Consider the following 17401-nt stretch of genomic DNA (forward strand, 5'->3'; position numbering starts at 1 on the left):
CTTGGCGACAGACCCAGGACAACAACAGCATCTGGTTTGTCACGTATTCTGACATTGAAAACAGCACAACACACTATCACATGACATATACACGAACCCAAGAATAATAATTTCCATGAGGTAGAGCTGAAGACACCCTTTTGATTCAGAGGAGTTTTGATCTATCTCAATCTTTGGTCTTGGATGATGAAAAGCAGCCGAATATCAGATCCCACATGCCCTTCTTCACCTTGTTGTGGTCCGGCATCTATCTTTTATGAGAACTTGACAGCTAAAAACAATGGAAGATGCCTGAAAACTGCTTACTTAAACTGAGCACGGCAGGATGCTGGGTGGCTTTGGTGCAGACAAGCAGCGTCGTGAGGTCCCTTCTTATACAGGTCCTACAACGGAAGTACATGAATATTGATGTTAAAAAAGGACGAACAAGCTAGCTCCATATGTACAGTGTTATTGTACTGTGTTCCGCGCACTACCGCGCCCCACGACCAAGGAAACTTGGCATGCACGAACGAGGAAAAGTACATGAAAACCACAGAAAGGTTCAATCTGCAGGTCACATCTTGTCACACTTGAACACTACACTGTCATGGAATGTTCACTGAAAGGAGCGCGTAGAATCAATTCAACTAGTTGCCCCTTGTGAAGTTAAAAAGTGAGTTGCTTGCTATCCAAGGCTGCTTACTCTGAACCAGTCGTCTTACAACTGCACAATTCGTCTGAAAACTCCTGCAAATTCTTCAACCCTGCAACGCTAAACGCACGACATGATCAGAGACAGTGTTGAGAGTGCTAGCGTGACTGAGTGGCTGCTGTGGGCTTCAAGTCATCCCAGGTTTGATGCCTTCAATGGTCGGCATGCATGCGACACGACTAATGGATCCGCTGTTACGCGTAAAAGGGAACTCGGCGGTTCGACGGAAAAAAATATGCTCCCCTTGAGCGTCCTTGACTGTAGAAGCATAAAGCGTGCGGACCGTTTACCTGGCCAGCTTGGAACGGTTCAACACTTGAACCACTGCTGATGAATGATGATTCTTCCAAACTCCAAAGAGATGCTAAACGAACCTTTTTGCGTATTGCGTACGTTGCGACGTCGTCTAACGGGAGAACACAGCATCCCTACGCGTTGCGTAAATGCATGCCTTCACCATGCAGGAATATTTGGAGCATCGCGTTTTAGCTTCATCAAGAGAGAGGAACAGAAAACAGAGTGCTTGTCTATGTGACACCCTGTGGTTGCTCTCCATGTGCATGGAAAATGGCATGATACACATACACGTCTCTCTTGAACACTCGTCAAAGCTTCAGAGGACCTCCTTCCGGTTCACTTGCAACTTTTCAGAGAATTTGCTCGGGGAAGAAACATCATATACGTCTTCAGAGAGTTCAGAAAAACTAAGGGGAGTAATGCTATCGATCAGGGTGTTTACACATCTAGAACAAATTTGCCGAACCTGCAGCTGCAGCCCTCCAGAGTCTACTCCAGATTGCATCTGGTACAGTTTCGAGCAAATCAACACACCACGGAGGCACGGAGTGGTCGTGTTGCGTAGTTAAAATTTCAACTCCTACTGCCGGAGACCCATGGGGTTTGTAACCTCGTTCTTTAGGACCCACTTATGGTGGACCGTAAACATGAAAGATTTTATTCCAGGATCTGTTTTACACGATACTTAGACCTGTTTGGTACAGCTCCACCTAATTCTGATTCTCTATTGGAGCCGATTATCTGATAGAAGTGATTATGTTGCTGGAAGTGATTCTCTAGCATAAACTCTTAAAATCAGGATGGAGAATCACTTCACAGAATCAGAAGAAGCTACTTATTTCAGCTCCCAACCTCTTAGTTCATTTCAGAGAATTACTTCATAAAATCAGCAGAGAATCAGCTCTGAAGCTCTACCAAACGATCACAACAAACAAGACCAGACACGAATCGAATCAAACAACCAAGTACACGGACTCACTACATACATCGTGTTCCATCAGACAGATCCTGAGCAACCTATACAAAAGAATTTGGCTAGCTGATCACATCCCTTCACCTCTCGTGAGTTTAACTCCGAATCAATCACTTCGTCTTGGGCGATGAGCAGCCGCAGAGGAGCTCCCAAATGCTCTTCTTCACGCCGTTACGCTTTGCCATCCTTCACTCGAGAGATCGCCGAGCTCAACAAGTTCAAAGCTCTCCGAGAAGATGCTCCTGGAAAGAATACGAGGCATCTTTATTTTCTTTACATGACAACATTAGCTCAGAAAACTTTTCTCACAGCGAAAGAATAAAAAACATAACTAACTATTTCTTATATCCAAGTACTAGAATCAAAACAAGTGAAACCAGCTGCGACGAGAATAGAAGCATGCCATATGCATACTGCATCTCTTGACAAAGACGATACCTGAAATAGAAGCTCCCCTGAAACTGACCAAGCAGTGAGCAAGCAGCAAGGTGTGCCTTTGCTTGGAAGCCTGCTGCTCCTTTTATAGTGCGTACCGCATGTAGTAAGTTCGCTGAAGAGTATCCCCTTCTTCCTTCACTTAGTAATTGTACGAGATTTTGCTTGGAAAAGTTCGAGAGAATCAGCATGAATATTCAGTGAAGAATGAGTCCAGCTTCCAGGACCCGAACAGGAAATGTGCGGTCCTGTCTCATAGAAAGTTCAGTGACAATAGCTCGCCATTAGGTTAACTGAACTGTTGTGCATTCTACGCCCTGAATCTGAATGCATACAGCGAGTCTTGGACGCCCAAAAACGTTTAGCGCGGCAGGTTTTAATGAAATGGTAAGACGTAAACTGATGGAGACTGGTTCATATATCATTTAAAATTAAAAAAATAATACAGTGGGCTTCAGTTAATAGTACTTCATTTTATCTTTCAAAAAATAGTACTTCCTCCGTATCGAAATATTTGTCGCTGTTGATTTTTTATCGCAATGTTTGACCCTTCGTCTTATTCAAAATTCACTGCAAATGTAAGAAAAGATAAGTTATGCTCTGAATATCTTGATGGTAAAGTAAATCACAAACAAAATAATTGATACTTATGTAATTTTTTGAATAAGACGAATAGTCGTGACCAAAAGTCAAAAACGACAAATATTTCGATACGGAGATAGTACTTCATTTCGAGATATTGCTGCGTGCATACGCGTTCAACAAAAAGAAGGAGAACCTCGTGTACGGGCGTTGGTTATGTTGCTACCAAAAGTGCAGTCCAACTGATTGAAAAAATCAGCTCAGGAGTACTAGATGTCTAGATGCCTGCGTTCAGAGGGTCAACGGGCTTGGTGAGGGTGGCAGCGGAGCTCGCGGCTCGTCAGGTGGTCATTCCCTGTTTCCGGCGGGGTGTCGTAGTAGGATTGCTGATGCTCGGTGAGTTCGCGTTGTAGTGGAGAACCCCGCGGTGAGGTCAGTTTTGAGATGTGGGGCGACGGATTTTGGCGCGCGCGCGCACTGCCGGCGGGTGAACGGCAGCGACGTACGGCGGCGGCCGGCGGGTCTCACCGAACAGGGTGGACGGTATTTCATTTACCGTCCACCCCGGAACCCGGTCGGTGTTGACCAGTACCCCATGGATCGCCCCATCGCGGTGTTTCGGCCGTTTCCTGACCCCGGCGAGCTGGCCTCGTTAACGACGCCGGCGTCCTGCTGGAAGATGGAGAAGCCCACGCTGTGGCGAGCGACATACATGGCCCTCGCGCTGGCCGGCGAGCGGCTGTATGCCTGCATCTCTGCGCAGCCAAGGCGGTCAGCGCCGTGATGCGGTACTGGCGCTCGTGGGCTCGTTTCTACCGTTCAGCGCATGCATGCTTCCGACTACTGGATGGAACCCCGCAAGCTTGTCTCGTTCACGAGACGCCGGCGTCGTTGGAGGTGGACGAGACACGGGTAGCGAACGCGGATGGGCGTGTCTGCGCCTGCGCTACCAGGGCCGTCGGCGCCGTGAGGCTGTGCCAGCCTGCCGGGCCTCCACTGGCGCTACTGATGAGGACAAACACCTCTTTGGGCTTCGGCCGCCGCGGCCACCGTGTCTTGGTGGATGGAAGCCGCCGTGGGAGGACGCCGCGCATATGACGGTGAGAGGAACTGCCCGGCCGAGGCATGGCAAGAAATTACGAATTCGCCTAGATTTACCGACGACTCGAGTCGGAATGCGTCGTTTAAGTTGTGCAGTGTGATCGGGACCTCACGAGTAGCTAGAGACCACAGTACAACACTCGTGCAACTGGTTTTGCAATCTTTTAAAATTTTGTCCTTAACAGAAGATATATTGGACCAAACAATCAGCACGCTGCTAGCTAGATTTTACCAACAAAATGGAGCACACACGATCACTGACAAAAGTCCTACACTACGTTGAACAACACATCACACACCAACTATCAGACGGACTGAAGGACATATACGAATCTAGCTAATACTACTGTAACTTCCTTGCGGAAGAGAAGACTGAAGAAGCATCATCAGAGACTGTCGGGGGTCGATCCTTCCATGTCAATCGTCTGTCTTGGATGAAGAAAAGCAGCTGCAGAGCATAGCCAGCATGCTCTTCTTCACACCGTTGTGGTCGGCCTGCATCCTTCCTTCTTCCTTCGGGGCGAACGACTGAAAAAATGGAAGGCGAAACACCTGAAAACTCTAGAGCACTTCTGCTTCAACTGAGCAAGAGAAAGCTGGGTGTTGTGGCGCTTGTTGCAATCCAGCAGCGCTGCTGATGCCCTATTTATACTAGTGGCTGCCAAAGAAGGCTACTAGCCGGGTCTGCAGACTGCAGATGCAGGGCCGTCTTGGGAATGTAGGAGTGGGAGACTTTTTCAAGGAAATAGTTCCAGCCTCCGCAATCAGAAACTGAAAGCTTGCGGCTGTTGATTACAAACTGCAGTACTTAGACTGTCCACACCTTAAACTCAACAAGAGTTCAGCAAAAAAGACACAAAAATACCGACCAAACATACTCCTAAGACTATCTAAGCTTCCAGCCAGCCTTGCTAGCTCTAGCACATCTGATCTGACAGCCTTTGGCAAATTCAAACATGCTCCAGACTTTCCAAACCGGAACTGAACACACACCTCAACCAGCACACATGGTCTAGACCATAGAAACAAAGGATGAAAAAACGCTCTTCATGACAGAAAACACACTGTCCATCTGGGCTTACTGAAGATCCCCACCAGCATCATTTGGCACCCAGGCGCCAAGACAGACACTCCTGGGAGGCTAACCAACAAACCAACCAGACCTGATTTGCTATGCCTGTAGTTTGTTTCTAAAGTTCCACCACTTTTTGAAGAAGTCCAGAACATTAGTTTCTAGTTTGCGGCAGTTGTTGTTCAAAGCATCTTTCCCTTCCTCTTTAGAGAGCATCGCCTCCTGAAAATCACCTGCACAAACGAGTTGGGTATAGTTTTTTTGAACACTATCTCATTTTTATTCAATCAGATTGCCTAGCAGAAAGGTGATGCACCTATCAACATCTGTTTCTTAATTTGCTGCGAAAATCCTGTAAGCCAAGATCCCAGCATATTAGACACACTAGTTGGTGGTTGAATTCAAAAAAAAAAAGATACACCACATTCCAAATGAATCTTGCCATCAGGCAATTGGAAAACAAATGTTGTATTGTCTCCTCAGAGTTACAGAAGCAACATTTAGTGCTTCCTTGCCATCTTCTTTTGGTCAAATTATCTTTTCTCAAAAGAATTTTTTTTTCAAATACCACATGAACAACTTGATCTTGAGAGGCAGTTTTATTTTAGGATGCACACAAAGAAGGGTTCCTTCATATTGCATTATTTGTTTGTACATTAATTTTACTGTGAACTCTTTATTTTTATTGAATTTCCATTGGAAGACATCTTTTGGTCATTTAACCTGTGTGTACCACTTCAGCCACCAATTTAAGCCATTTCTTTATTTTATCTCCAATCAAAGCCCTTCTAAAGGACATATTCAGTGGAAGGAGTGGGAGACTTGACCACTGACAAGGAAAAGAAATGAAAAAACACAACAAAATTAATCTTTGCTCCTTCAAGGCTTCAACGGCTGAAGCTTCTGCTGTAGGGTTGTCTAGCATCTCGCTGTTTAGAGCACTTGCAGACTTAGTCGTCAGACGGCCAAGGAAACCTGCACGTAGACGAGGGGAAAAACATAAGATCGAATGTTGACCAGGTCATGGTTAAACACTGTACTTGCGATGCTCAGTTTGAACTTCCAGAGAATGCTCAGTGAAAGATGCACATATATTCGAGTTGGCTCTAAAAGTTGAAGACGAGTTGCTTGCAAGGGCTTTACACTGGACAAAGTCACAAAGCTAGTCTCAAAAGTACAAGCAAACTTCCGGAGAATCTTTGCATATCCTGGACGGCTTCAAGCATGATGACTTGACCTGACAGCAAGTGCAGGAGTGCTAGTGTGAGTGCAGTGTGTGACTGCTCGGAATCTGACGCTCTACTGGGCCAAATCGATGCCTTCAGGTCGCCATGCATGAAGCACGACTGCACGTACTAACTAATACGCGGAAACAGAGACTTTTTTTCCGCGTTCTGATGACTTGATGAGGACCGTATACTGTAATCTGACGCTTTATTTCCTGATGAAGTCTAATAATTGGACCGTTGGCTTATTCTACGACCGCTTTTACCTAGTATAGCTTGGAACGGTTCAGCTGCTCCTTCATTTCTTTCCTCTTTTTTTCTTTTTTACCTTTTTTGGCGTTGGCCAACTGTTGCTGGCTTGCTGCTGATACTGAAAATGTTGAGAGAGAATCGTTCATGTATTTACGTTACGTTTTGACGGCACATGATTTGTGTTTGTGCGTGAGAGCTGGGATGCACCGTGCAAGAAATACAGAGTACCGTGTAGCTTCCTCCAAAAAATGGAAAAGATGAATTCAAAATAAGGAACAATGTATTCAGTTAAACTTTTTTAAAAAAAAAATCGGCTAGAAACAGCCTACTATGTGTAGCTGCTAGGAGGCTACCGGTCTGATTGGGATAATTGATGAAAGAAAGCAGTTTACGGAGACTGTAGTTGCTCTCCAAATGCATAGAACTTGGCATAACAAATCTCATAATACTGAGCTCGCTACTAAAAAAATTACAGTAGTACTGAAAAATGCTCGTTGTGCTCTGTTTATTTCGTAAATTAAACAGGATGTAATTTTTTTTTGAGAGCTTAGAAGGTTGCCCTTTTGCCTGTTTGGTTCATACTCTATACTAAGGTCGTCATCGGTACCCATAAAAGTTCGCTAAACTTGCTAAGGTTCGTCAAGTTTTTTTTTGTTATACTTAGGCCTAAAACAATATTGGTACACTTTTACAAATCATTAACAAATGGGACATAGTTAGGGGTGGTAACGGATCATGACCCTCATACCTCCTTCACAATCCAACTCAGCTCTATTTATTTTTAATTTAAAATCATATAATATTATAATCCCGTCTTTATTGAACCCGATCATAAACTAAATTAGAAAGCCTTTTACCATCCGTAGACATAGTTTAATGTGATAGAATCTCGTCACAACTGCGGTAAGAACCAAACATGTGTCAAATCATGACTTTAAACAAAGAGGCGCCTGGCCCGACGGATTATTTTTTTGAAAAGCGTGGCCCGAAGGTTTTTACATGTACTAATCGTTTTGGCTCATAAGGCTGGTCAGGGTCTACGGACTTGTAGGACCAACTCCCCTCTTCAGAAGAACAAATCAAGTGCTACTGGTAGCACATAACCGGTGCATGAGAAAAATAAAAAAATATGCATGGAGGGATGATACAGTCATCTATGTGAATACAAATTTTGAGTTTAAATAAAAGCTTATGTAAGGAGAAAAAAAACAGAGATTAATACATATATAGATGAGGATTGCGTATCACCACAAAATAGTTGCAAGGGGACACGCCACCTCTTGATCGTCAAACCTGATTTTTTTTCCCCCAATATTCTATATGAATCAACACATGACAGCTACAACTTTTTTCACAACATAGATGCGCAACGCAAAGTACAACGAAGAGGACCCCGAACAAATTGAATGAAATAACTGAGGACCCACTCATTACATTATTCGTGAGTACATATAACAAGACCAGACACAAATTGAATAGAGCAGCTGACTGTGCCGTCTCAGTACACCTGCCGTGAAACAGCTACTGACGGCCTACGCAAAAGGATTTGGCAATCTCAGATGATGGGGCTCTCATGCATTTTACTCTGGATCAATCCCTCGTCTGGGGTGATGAGCAGCCGCAGAGGACCTGCCAGATGCTCTTCTTCACCTTGTTACGCTTAGAGTCTCCCATCCTTCTACCAAAGATCGCCGGACAACGCAAGCTGAAATGCTCCAAGAAGATGTTCCTGTAAAGAGAACAGAGCATGAGCTATGATTAAATGACCAAAGTTAGCTCAGTAAACACTGCTGAAGTGCAACTCAGCCTGCGGAGAGTATAACTGAGCAAGCAACTGCAAACAAGGGTACCTGAGAAGCAGCAGCTCTGAAACTGAGCAACGCAGGTTTGGCTCCTCTTTATAACGACGGTGTTGCTCCTTTTTATACGAGTCTCCCTGGACACTTGGTTTAGTAATGTACGAGATTTTACTAGGAAAAGTACTTGAGAATCCACATGAACATTCAGTGAAGAACTAGTCCAGCTTCCAGGATCTTGAACTTGAAACATGTGGTCCCCAGTGACAATTGCACACTCTGTCTGCACAGACAGACAGGACGAGGCGTCCCAGGAAGTTGAAGCACTGCAAGCTTGGTGAAAGTGTAAACTACATGTGTCTCGTTGATTCCGTCGTACTATAAAACAAAGGCACGTGTACGGCTACGGTGGGCTTGGGTGAAATGTTCGGAGACTTTTTTTTTTTGCGTGGGAAATGTTCGGAGACTTGACTGCGTGTATACGCGTAAAAGAAGAACGTTGCGTACAGAGGGAGTTGCTTATGTCGTAGTCATAGCCTTGTAGGAGTAACAAAAAGTGTGGTCTTTGCTGGTTGGAATACTCCCCCAGGTCCCCATGGACGACGTTACGGGAGAGGAAATGTACGGGCACCAGCGACGCCTAGCGCGACGACACCGTCGGAACGGGAGGCCGCGCCGGGCCGCCGGCGAGGAGCTCTGGACTCTGGAGCAGCCACAGCAACCAAAATCGGGTTCGGCGTTGTCAGTTGTCAGTTTGTCACCGGCCGCCCTTCACGGTGTTTGGTCCGCGACGGTGATCGTTGGATGGAAACCTAGTGCGGTCAAGATTCGTGCTACTTGGAGCACGCTTGAGCTTTGGATGGGCCTTTCGTGGAGGTCCATTGAGTCATATGTACGGGTCCCGGGAATACCGGCCCAGCCCGCGTGCGTGACCGCTGGTCGTGGCACTCAGCTCGTTAGCTCTTGTTCACTTGCGGTCCCTCGCCGTGCGCCGCCGTTCACGTTGTGCAGCGGCAGCGTGCAAGCAAGGGCGCCTACATACACGCACGCAGCGCGGGAGAGGAGCCGGTCTCTGCTGATTGCTTCTTCTCGTTGTGCTACTGTTGCGTTGACATGATTATTCAGTGCCCATTGGTGTCAGGCCCTGGTGATTAGCAAGTGTTGTGTTGTCTCTCATCGATCCCTACGCACGGCACGGAACAAGAAGTCTTCCCGAAGCATGTTATGATCGTATGTTTGCCGAGGCAAGTTGACCAGAGCATCAATATATGCCCGCGCCCTTGAAAATGAACGATATGACTGAGCGATTTGAGCCAGTGAGCTTTTCCCTGTAGGGGCTAGCCAGGGAGGAGGAAGAAGACCGGGTATACGATTCCCAGCACCAGCTTCCAGTTGCAAACCCGTCCACCAGCACACAGTTTTCCTTTGCCAACCTCAGCAGCTAATGGTAAAAGCTGCGTCGGATTCAACATGAACGCATGAATGAGGCAAACTATAGCTGTTACGCAAGTGACAGTTTCCATTTTCGAGACCTCTTCTAGTCGGAATTCCATGTGATTGCCCACCGGAAAGAGACCTCCGTGTGGTAGCTGATCCCAACTCATGAACGATAGCGAAAATTACACCTGGACCCCCTGCCTTATTAGCCCCAGCAGCTAATGACCTCGGGCCAGATCACAGCCGGAGCTTTTACTAAACTTAGACGACGAAGCCAGTATTCTTTTCTCTCTTGGGCTTTCTGGACAGGCAGAGAGCCTTCTGGAGGTTTAGGGGCATCATACTTGCCCAGCTGGCACTGACGACCTCTCGACCGTCAGAAACCAACTCGATCATCATCAAGGAATAAAGCCAACCTAGGCTACGAGAGTTCGCTGTCAGTAGGGGATATTTGGCTCGACTCCAACAACCTTAAAACTGTACTCGGAGCACAAGCCGAACTCTTCCCTGGAACAGCATTACATATAGCTCGGCACCTCTGCCTCCCTCCCATCAACTTTTCTTCCCTCCCAGCTTCACAACCTTTCCTTCACCGGCGACTCCACAAGAAACTCGTCGGCGTTTAGGCTCGGATTGAGAGAGACATGGCGACCGGGAAGCGCACCATTGGCATGGGCATGGACTACTCGCCGTCGAGCAAGGCGTCGGCGAGGTGGGCGATCGACAACCTGCTGAAGGCCGGCGACCGGATCATCCTCGTCCATGTCATCCCCAAGGGCGCGGACGCCAGCCACAAGGAGCTCTGGAAGAGCACCGGCTCTCGTAAGTAAAGAGATCATTGTTGGATTCTCAGTTCTGCTCTCTTGGTTCGGATTCTTCTCGATCGCGAAGATTGTTAACTGACAGCACCATCGCTTCCTGTTTTTTTTATATAAACTGAAGCTTTGATTCCTCTGCCGGAGTTCATGGAGATGAACGTGCAGGCGAGGTACGGACTGGTCCCTGATAAGGAGATACTGGAGATCCTGCAAGCTGCGTCCAAGGCCAAGCAGGTACTGTCTCACTACACAACAGCTTCTAACTTGTTCGCTGAATTATGTGTTGTATGGGATCATGTGCGACAATGTGGTACAGCACTCTTTTTGAAGGGTTTTTGCACTTATGCTTGATGATTAGGCTAGAAAAGGAAAATTGTATTGCTGCGTACATAGTGCTAAAAAAAGGCAGTACAATAGCAAAGAGCCTGGGTATGCCCTTATTCTTTGCTTGAATAGAACATAGTCTTGACAACTACATAACTGAATCATATAGTTAGAATTTCACTCAAATTCTCATAAAGTTGTATCGTCAGAAGTCTGATCAATCAGCGTCAGTCTTAAGGTAGCTGATTTTTTTTTAGATAATGTAAGGTAGCTGCTATATGAATCTTTTTAGACACTACTGTCTCCTATTAGTGTATAAATAGTGTGCATGCCTGTGCAAAAGTCAAGGCAAAACCATGGGCTATGAAACAACCCACAAAATTAGTAAGGGCCATCTGCTTTACATATGAAAACATTACCTGCACAGCCAATAGCTCTCCTTTACTTTCTCTTGAGGTTATTCGCACGGCCTTGGAAGCGGCCCCTTTTTTATATTTTTATTAGAAAACTAAGGCAAACAACCAAACATTAGAAAAGTAATTCTGAAGCTTGCCTATTGCAAGCCTTTAATGGCTCCATCTACCTGCAAAAATATTTTTCTTCAACGCATTAAAGTAATACGAAAATAATCCGTATCCGAATATGCTGTTTAGTAAAAAGTTGCCTCCATGTCACCTTGATCAGGTGGAAGTGCTAGCAAAGATTTACTGGGGCGATGCAAGGGAGAAACTCTGCGAGGCAGTAGATGATCTCAAGGTGAACTCCTTTGTGCTTGGTTGCAGGGGCTTAGGGCCACTTAAAAGGTTAACATCTAAACCTCTCCTCTGTCACCAAACTACAAGAGTCTTTGGCTAACACAGCTTCCTCATATGTCACATCTCCTTGGATCTCAATGCAGGGCTCTCCTTGGAAGTGTCAGCAACTATGTAGTCAACAACGCAACATGCCCGGTTACAGTGGTGCGTGGACCAACTGCATCAAGTGCCTGATCTTTTTTTCTGCTTAAAGGTGGAGCTTTTGTAATGCAGGGCACATTTGGTATATCTGAGTTGAGGTTGTTTGAAAGGATGGTGATGTTTGGCTCTCGTATTATTACTTGAAATCTGTTGTCCAGTTATGATATCAGCAAATTACCTCTGTTATATCTACCTGCATTTATGGTGTTATTTTCTATGAAAGATATGTAAGCAATTGTCTTGAAACTGATTTAATGTGCCGCGCCTATGTGGTGAAAATGCTTTTATGTAGAGCATGACAAGGAAGCTATTTTTGCATGACAAGAAAGCAAATAGGCGGATGCTTTGGTAGTTATTCTATTGACGGTGACAGCAATAAAGAGCTTCTGCTAGGCAGGTCCTTGTCTTTAATAGAAAGGCGTTTCCAAACTAGCAGTTCTTACAACTAACAAAAAAGCTTGCATAACCAAAAAAGATTAAGACAGAAAAGATGCCCAAACATCAATATTGAAATATTTATTTCCAAATAGCAGAAAGATTTGCTTTATTCTTAAATCACGACAATGATCTGCACCATGCGAATCATCTATTATGCATCTTCTTGCACAAATGTAAGAGTACATGCTCTATGATGAACACAATCTCCAGAAGACTGAACCATGGAAGCTTTTGGACCATGTCGATCAGAACATCTTACCAGTGCCATCTTTGCGTGAAATGGAATCTTCAAGATTCATTCTGCGCCAGCTCCCAGCCAAAGATGACAACTGGTCCGCCTTATCATACAACCCAAGAAGACCACCTGTATGGACGAACAAAATTTTTCGTCCTTTCCACTTGGCTGGATTACCAGACATGTCTTTTAGCAATCCATAAGCCGCCTTCCCACTGCATTAAAATGAACCATGCACATGCTCATTAGGAAAGAAACAATCAAAAGGGTTTCGCTCAACAGAGTAAAACTCTTATACCATTTTATGCCTAGCAAAGACTATAAAATCCTATACGCCATGCCAAATCTATTGAATTAATTCAGAATAGAGAATGCTCAGCATTAGCTTGACAGGGTAAAATTTTTATACCATTTTATGGCTGGCAAAGACTATCAAATCATACATACCATACCAAATCTTTTTCTTTAATTCAGAATAGGGAATGCATTGCACCTGTAGACTGGATCAAGGACAATGCCTGTTGCTGCAGCTATGTCTTTGACAAACTTAAGCTCCTCAGCTGTGTTCATGGCGTAACCTAACCCCTTAGCCTGTCAAGTAGAGTTGAAGCCAAGAAGTCAAAATGTTCACTTACTTGGCCAATTTGTGAAGAGGATGAGTTGATTGATTAAAGCTCAACTGTAAAAAGTTCAATTATGAGCAAACGAGTTGCAGACCAAACGTGTATGAAAAAGGTCACAGGTTGTAGGATGTGGTGCAACATGACACTGCATATGACCTTTTTGGAGTTGGCACACCAAAAGGATTACTGATAAACAATGAAAGCTCCAAAGTATACTTACATTTTCGATGCTGACTATATCATGTGAGTTCAAACCAGATTGAAGTCCATCAATCAGGCCTTGAACGTAGTCATAGAAGTATTCAGGATCATCACAAACAGAGAATGCATGGACCTATCTTACAAGCCCATGATTAGTCTGAGAACTTCAACAGGATACACAACAAAGATGGGTAGATCGTACTTTTGCCTTTAAGCTGCTCAATCTTGATCCTAAAGCAAGACCAGCAATCGTTCCACCACTGCATGAAGTTAATATCACTCAACCATAAAGTGAAACTTTGCAACTTTCTGAATCTAGGCATGGTGACACAATAGGAATTGCCATGCACAAAATTACACATAAATATAAGAAACAGTCTGTTAATCAAATACCTGCCACATGCAACAACAATATCATCAAAGTGAGCATCTGCAGATTGCTGAATTTGCTGCTCAATCTCCCTTATCACCTCAATATATCCCCTGAACAGTAAGATTAATAAAAATCAAGTTGCACTTTCTAAACTGAATTCACTTGAATGAATTCCTGAGACAGTATCTAGACCCTTATAGCATTTAATTTCGTATTCTTGCTAACTTGACAGTTGACTCCAGACCCATAAAACATGTTATGTTTACATATTATTAATCAACACGAGGCAATGTCCTGCACTTCACTAGCCAGGCAGAATATGACATGTTACACAGCCATTGCCTTATGTCCTTATCTGATATCAATATGGTTCAGCACCTATACATCTCCCTGAGTAGCATAAAGGCCAACAGTTGTTTGTAACAAAGGTGCTAATAGTGTCCAACTTTTCAAGCATGGCAGTAAACACTGTTTTTCAGATGGACCAGACAACAAGCACAAATCCATGAATGTTATCCCCTGAGGGAACTTCAAAAATATGCTAAAAACACCAAAATGCAATATCCAACCATGGATTGCACTTAGCATTAAGTATATGATAATACCATGTTCCCAATGAGTTTGAACCACCGACAGGAATCACATATGGTTTCCTCCCTTCTTCCAACAGCCTTTTTTTCAGCAAGTCAGCTAAAGCCTACAAAAAAGAATGATGTGATTGGAAATTTCCAAATCAAACACAAGCTAGGATAAGTGCTGATACATAGTGCACAAAGCACATTATTGATTTACCTAAAGACATAAAAAAAATAGGCAGTAAAATCAAAACGTTGGGAGGGGGTAGCCTATTAAATCATGTAGCCAGAAGGTTATGCTACCACAGAGGCACTTTATCTGTTTCTAAAGAAGTGCCTATTCGAACATGGATGACAAGTAGTAACATTTACTGTGGAACAAAAGCATTAGTTACAGATGGCCAAGCAGAACTATGAAACAGCTCACAGCAGTGATGGAATAAAATATGGAGAAAAGCTTACCACACTGCCAATTTTTCCATACTCTTCTTTTGATACAAGATCAATGTGTGCCCCCACCAGTCTCTCGACAAGGAGATTGCCAACCAAACCTGGGTCTTTATCCACAAGAAGCTGAAAATGTCCCACCAAAACCAATTTACGCGACAGCAACACAGCATTGTACAGAATTCACCTCACTAGCACACAGAAATCACCTTGGAGGTACGAAGTATCAGGTAGCAATCAAGATTGAGATACTTAGCAGCCACTGCTGTGGCGCGGCAATGGTTGCTTTGGATACCACCAACAGTGATAATGCAGTCTGCGCCTTGAGCTACAGCATCTGCCATCAGAAACTCCAGCTTCCGGACCTTGTTTCCACTCAACTGCATGCCGGATAAATCATCTCGCTACAAATATCCGCAAAAGTCCCGTGTCAGAATCAAAGTGTCACTAACAAATTCATGTGAATTGCATATTTCCAAATTGTAACGGGAACTGGGCAGGGCGCTTGCTCTTTTGTCGGACCTTGATCCATACTTCCGTACCTTCCGGCAAATTGGGGAGATTCCACTTGTGAATTGGTGTTGGGAACTGTTTTGATTAGAAAGAATATAAGTTACGAGTCACACGAAAATTATCAACTCAAACACAGAATTCCAATCAATCTGAACTAATCTGAAGTAATGGATGGAGCAGGTAGCGGTCAGATAGTGAGGTAGAATAGATGGGGAAGCTTACATGGCCGAGCGAGAAGGTGTGGGAAGGCATGGGGGAGAGGTGCGTGGCCCACGAAGGCGGCGCGTAAGGCTTCTTCGAGAGGAAGCCCCCGATCTGAGCGGTGGCTGAGGAATAGGTGGCGGGGACTCCGGCCATCCCGGCGGCGGCGCCCAGACTCCGGTGGCGGACGGCGGCGAAGAGGTAGAGGAGTGGGAGAGTAGAAGTGACGGGGAGGGCCGGCCGAAGGAGCCCGACAAGGACCATGGGAAAATGACGACGTTTCCGTTCCGCGCGGCCGGCAGAGATGCGCCCGCAGTGACCCTGGTCCGGGATCCGGCCCAACAAGGCCTAAAAGACTGGGCCTCCCGATATGGATGGACCTTGTCCGTCAGATATGCGTATTTTCGTCATGTTTGTCGGGAACGAAGGCGTTTGCATACACCATTTGATACGATCCAAAGTTTCACTCTTATTAATAGTTAATAAAATAATATATTAAATGGGATGGCTTCATCTAAGATGGGTTGGTACAATTCACTTAACCAAGTAAAAATATCATTATTATTTTAAATGGTTCCCTACATGAATCAAATGATATAAACAACTAAACACACCTGAAATGATTCCACGTCTCCACGACGAATCGATAGATTTGTCACACAAAAATAAAATATAAACTATCATTAATGCGATATGCTTGGTATATCACAAGTTCGATACTTTAAACCCATGGTAAGCTTTTCCATTTATTTTCATTAGTAAACAAAAGTATACGCATAAGTGCATATACAGACCGCGTGAAGAACAACAACGCGCGGTGTTTTGCTGGCTGTTAGGATGCAAGCACCTACAATTGGTCATTTTCATACGCGTTTCTTCTATGGTTTTCAATAACCCACGAAAAAATGGTAAGTTTGAGCCTCGCGTACAAATTTGCTTACATCTCTATTGGTTGTTTGCCGCACGGTGGTTACCTGGTTGATGATGCGGTTGTATGTATAGTAGCACTTCTTGTTAGTAAATGCGATTTCATGTCCGAAACACATGTTGGTATTGTCTACAAGCTTGTCCCACCAAACATGATGCACTGATTTTGTCAATTGCTAGCGGAGAAGTCCACTTTTAAGTCATATGACAAAATTTGAGCAAGAAATACATTATCACACTTCGAGAAGAAAATGATGCATTAGTGCATTGCTTTCGCCAAACATGTCTACGTTGCGACTTTGCCAAGCGTGAGTTTCGTCGATCGACTGGCACCGTACAAATTTGACACTAGGAAAGTTAAGATTGCGATGGATTCGGAAACAAATCAAACAAGACAAACTATTTTCCGATGAGAGAAGGATGTAACAAACCAGCTTTTTTTCCAAACAAAAGATTTTATTAATAACAGATAAAATTCATTTGTTACACAACAATAAAAATCCAACAACCACTCCTACATTGCATTTAGAAGGGAAAATTGAAATAAAGAAGGAAAAATAATTTGTTTGACATAAAAGAAGAAAAATAATGACCATGGAGAAACATGTCTTCCCGAGAGGCCGAGACCACCGGAGGTGGACCAGACTCCACCGGTCCATCCTCCACCGGGTAGCCCCCACCACTCCCACCGGGGGCGCCGTGGCGATACGCTGTTCGCCGCTAGCGACACTTCCACCTCACCACGTTCACACCTCCACAGAAACTGACTAGATGGCCCCACCACTCCACACACCCCTCGTGCCATGATGTCAGTGAGAGAAAAAGTTCACAAACCCGGCACCGCCGCCGCCTCCTCTCCTCGAAAAAGCGACGCCTTGTTGACTCCCCCACACCCCAGTGCCCAC

General features: G+C 44.7%; 2 protein-coding genes and 2 long non-coding RNA genes across 4 annotated transcripts; 1 reads left to right on the plus strand and 3 right to left on the minus strand.

The window, feature by feature from the left end:
* Window positions 1-1846: 1846 nt before the first annotated feature.
* Window positions 1847-2446, minus strand: LOC117838275 (uncharacterized). Its single transcript, XR_004636549.2, has 2 exons — window positions 2403-2446; window positions 1847-2206 (listed from the first exon to the last, which is right to left on the minus strand). It is a non-coding gene; the product is annotated as an uncharacterized lncRNA (long non-coding RNA).
* A 5588-nt stretch (window positions 2447-8034) lies between these two features.
* Window positions 8035-8520, minus strand: LOC117840998 (uncharacterized). Its single transcript, XR_004637140.2, has 2 exons — window positions 8483-8520; window positions 8035-8361 (listed from the first exon to the last, which is right to left on the minus strand). It is a non-coding gene; the product is annotated as an uncharacterized lncRNA (long non-coding RNA).
* Window positions 8521-10198: 1678 nt separating this feature from the next.
* LOC117839774 (universal stress protein PHOS32) lies at window positions 10199-12281 on the plus strand. The gene is made up of 4 exons (XM_034720194.2): window positions 10199-10687; window positions 10808-10917; window positions 11692-11810; window positions 11906-12281. The coding sequence occupies exons 1-4, from the start codon at window positions 10510-10512 to the stop codon at window positions 11994-11996; spliced, it is 498 nt and encodes a 165-aa protein (XP_034576085.1). The 5' UTR covers window positions 10199-10509; the 3' UTR covers window positions 11997-12281.
* Window positions 12282-12454: 173 nt separating this feature from the next.
* LOC117839765 (D-cysteine desulfhydrase 1, mitochondrial) lies at window positions 12455-15853 on the minus strand. The gene is made up of 10 exons (XM_034720182.2): window positions 15591-15853; window positions 15378-15443; window positions 15065-15259; window positions 14871-14981; window positions 14439-14530; window positions 13854-13943; window positions 13663-13720; window positions 13480-13593; window positions 13130-13227; window positions 12455-12851 (listed from the first exon to the last, which is right to left on the minus strand). The coding sequence occupies exons 1-10, from the start codon at window positions 15831-15833 to the stop codon at window positions 12647-12649; spliced, it is 1272 nt and encodes a 423-aa protein (XP_034576073.1). The 5' UTR covers window positions 15834-15853; the 3' UTR covers window positions 12455-12646.
* Between the last annotated feature and the right edge of the window lie 1548 nt (window positions 15854-17401).

This window comes from Setaria viridis, chromosome 1, assembly GCF_005286985.2.
Source record: "Setaria viridis chromosome 1, Setaria_viridis_v4.0, whole genome shotgun sequence".
In the NCBI taxonomy this organism is placed as follows: domain Eukaryota; kingdom Viridiplantae; phylum Streptophyta; class Magnoliopsida; order Poales; family Poaceae; genus Setaria; species Setaria viridis.

What these genes read in the sequence shown, in the direction of transcription:
- LOC117839765 (XM_034720182.2), bottom strand. Translation starts at nt 15,833, where the DNA reads ATGGTCCTTGTCGGGCTCCTTCGGCCGGCCCTCCCCGTCACTTCTACT. An exon ending in ACACCTTCTCGCTCGGCCAT is followed by an intron (nt 15,444 to 15,590) that starts GTAAGCTTCCCC and finishes TAATCAAAACAG; the next exon opens with TTCCCAACACCAATTCACAA. An exon ending in TCAAACTCATTGGGAACATG is followed by an intron (nt 13,944 to 14,438) that starts GTATTATCATAT and finishes CTTACTGTTCAG; the next exon opens with GGGATATATTGAGGTGATAA.
- LOC117839774 (XM_034720194.2), top strand. Translation starts at nt 10,510, where the DNA reads ATGGCGACCGGGAAGCGCACCATTGGCATGGGCATGGACTACTCGCCG. An exon ending in CTGCGTCCAAGGCCAAGCAG is followed by an intron (nt 10,918 to 11,691) that starts GTACTGTCTCAC and finishes CACCTTGATCAG; the next exon opens with GTGGAAGTGCTAGCAAAGAT. An exon ending in GGCTTAGGGCCACTTAAAAG is followed by an intron (nt 11,811 to 11,905) that starts GTTAACATCTAA and finishes ATCTCAATGCAG; the next exon opens with GGCTCTCCTTGGAAGTGTCA.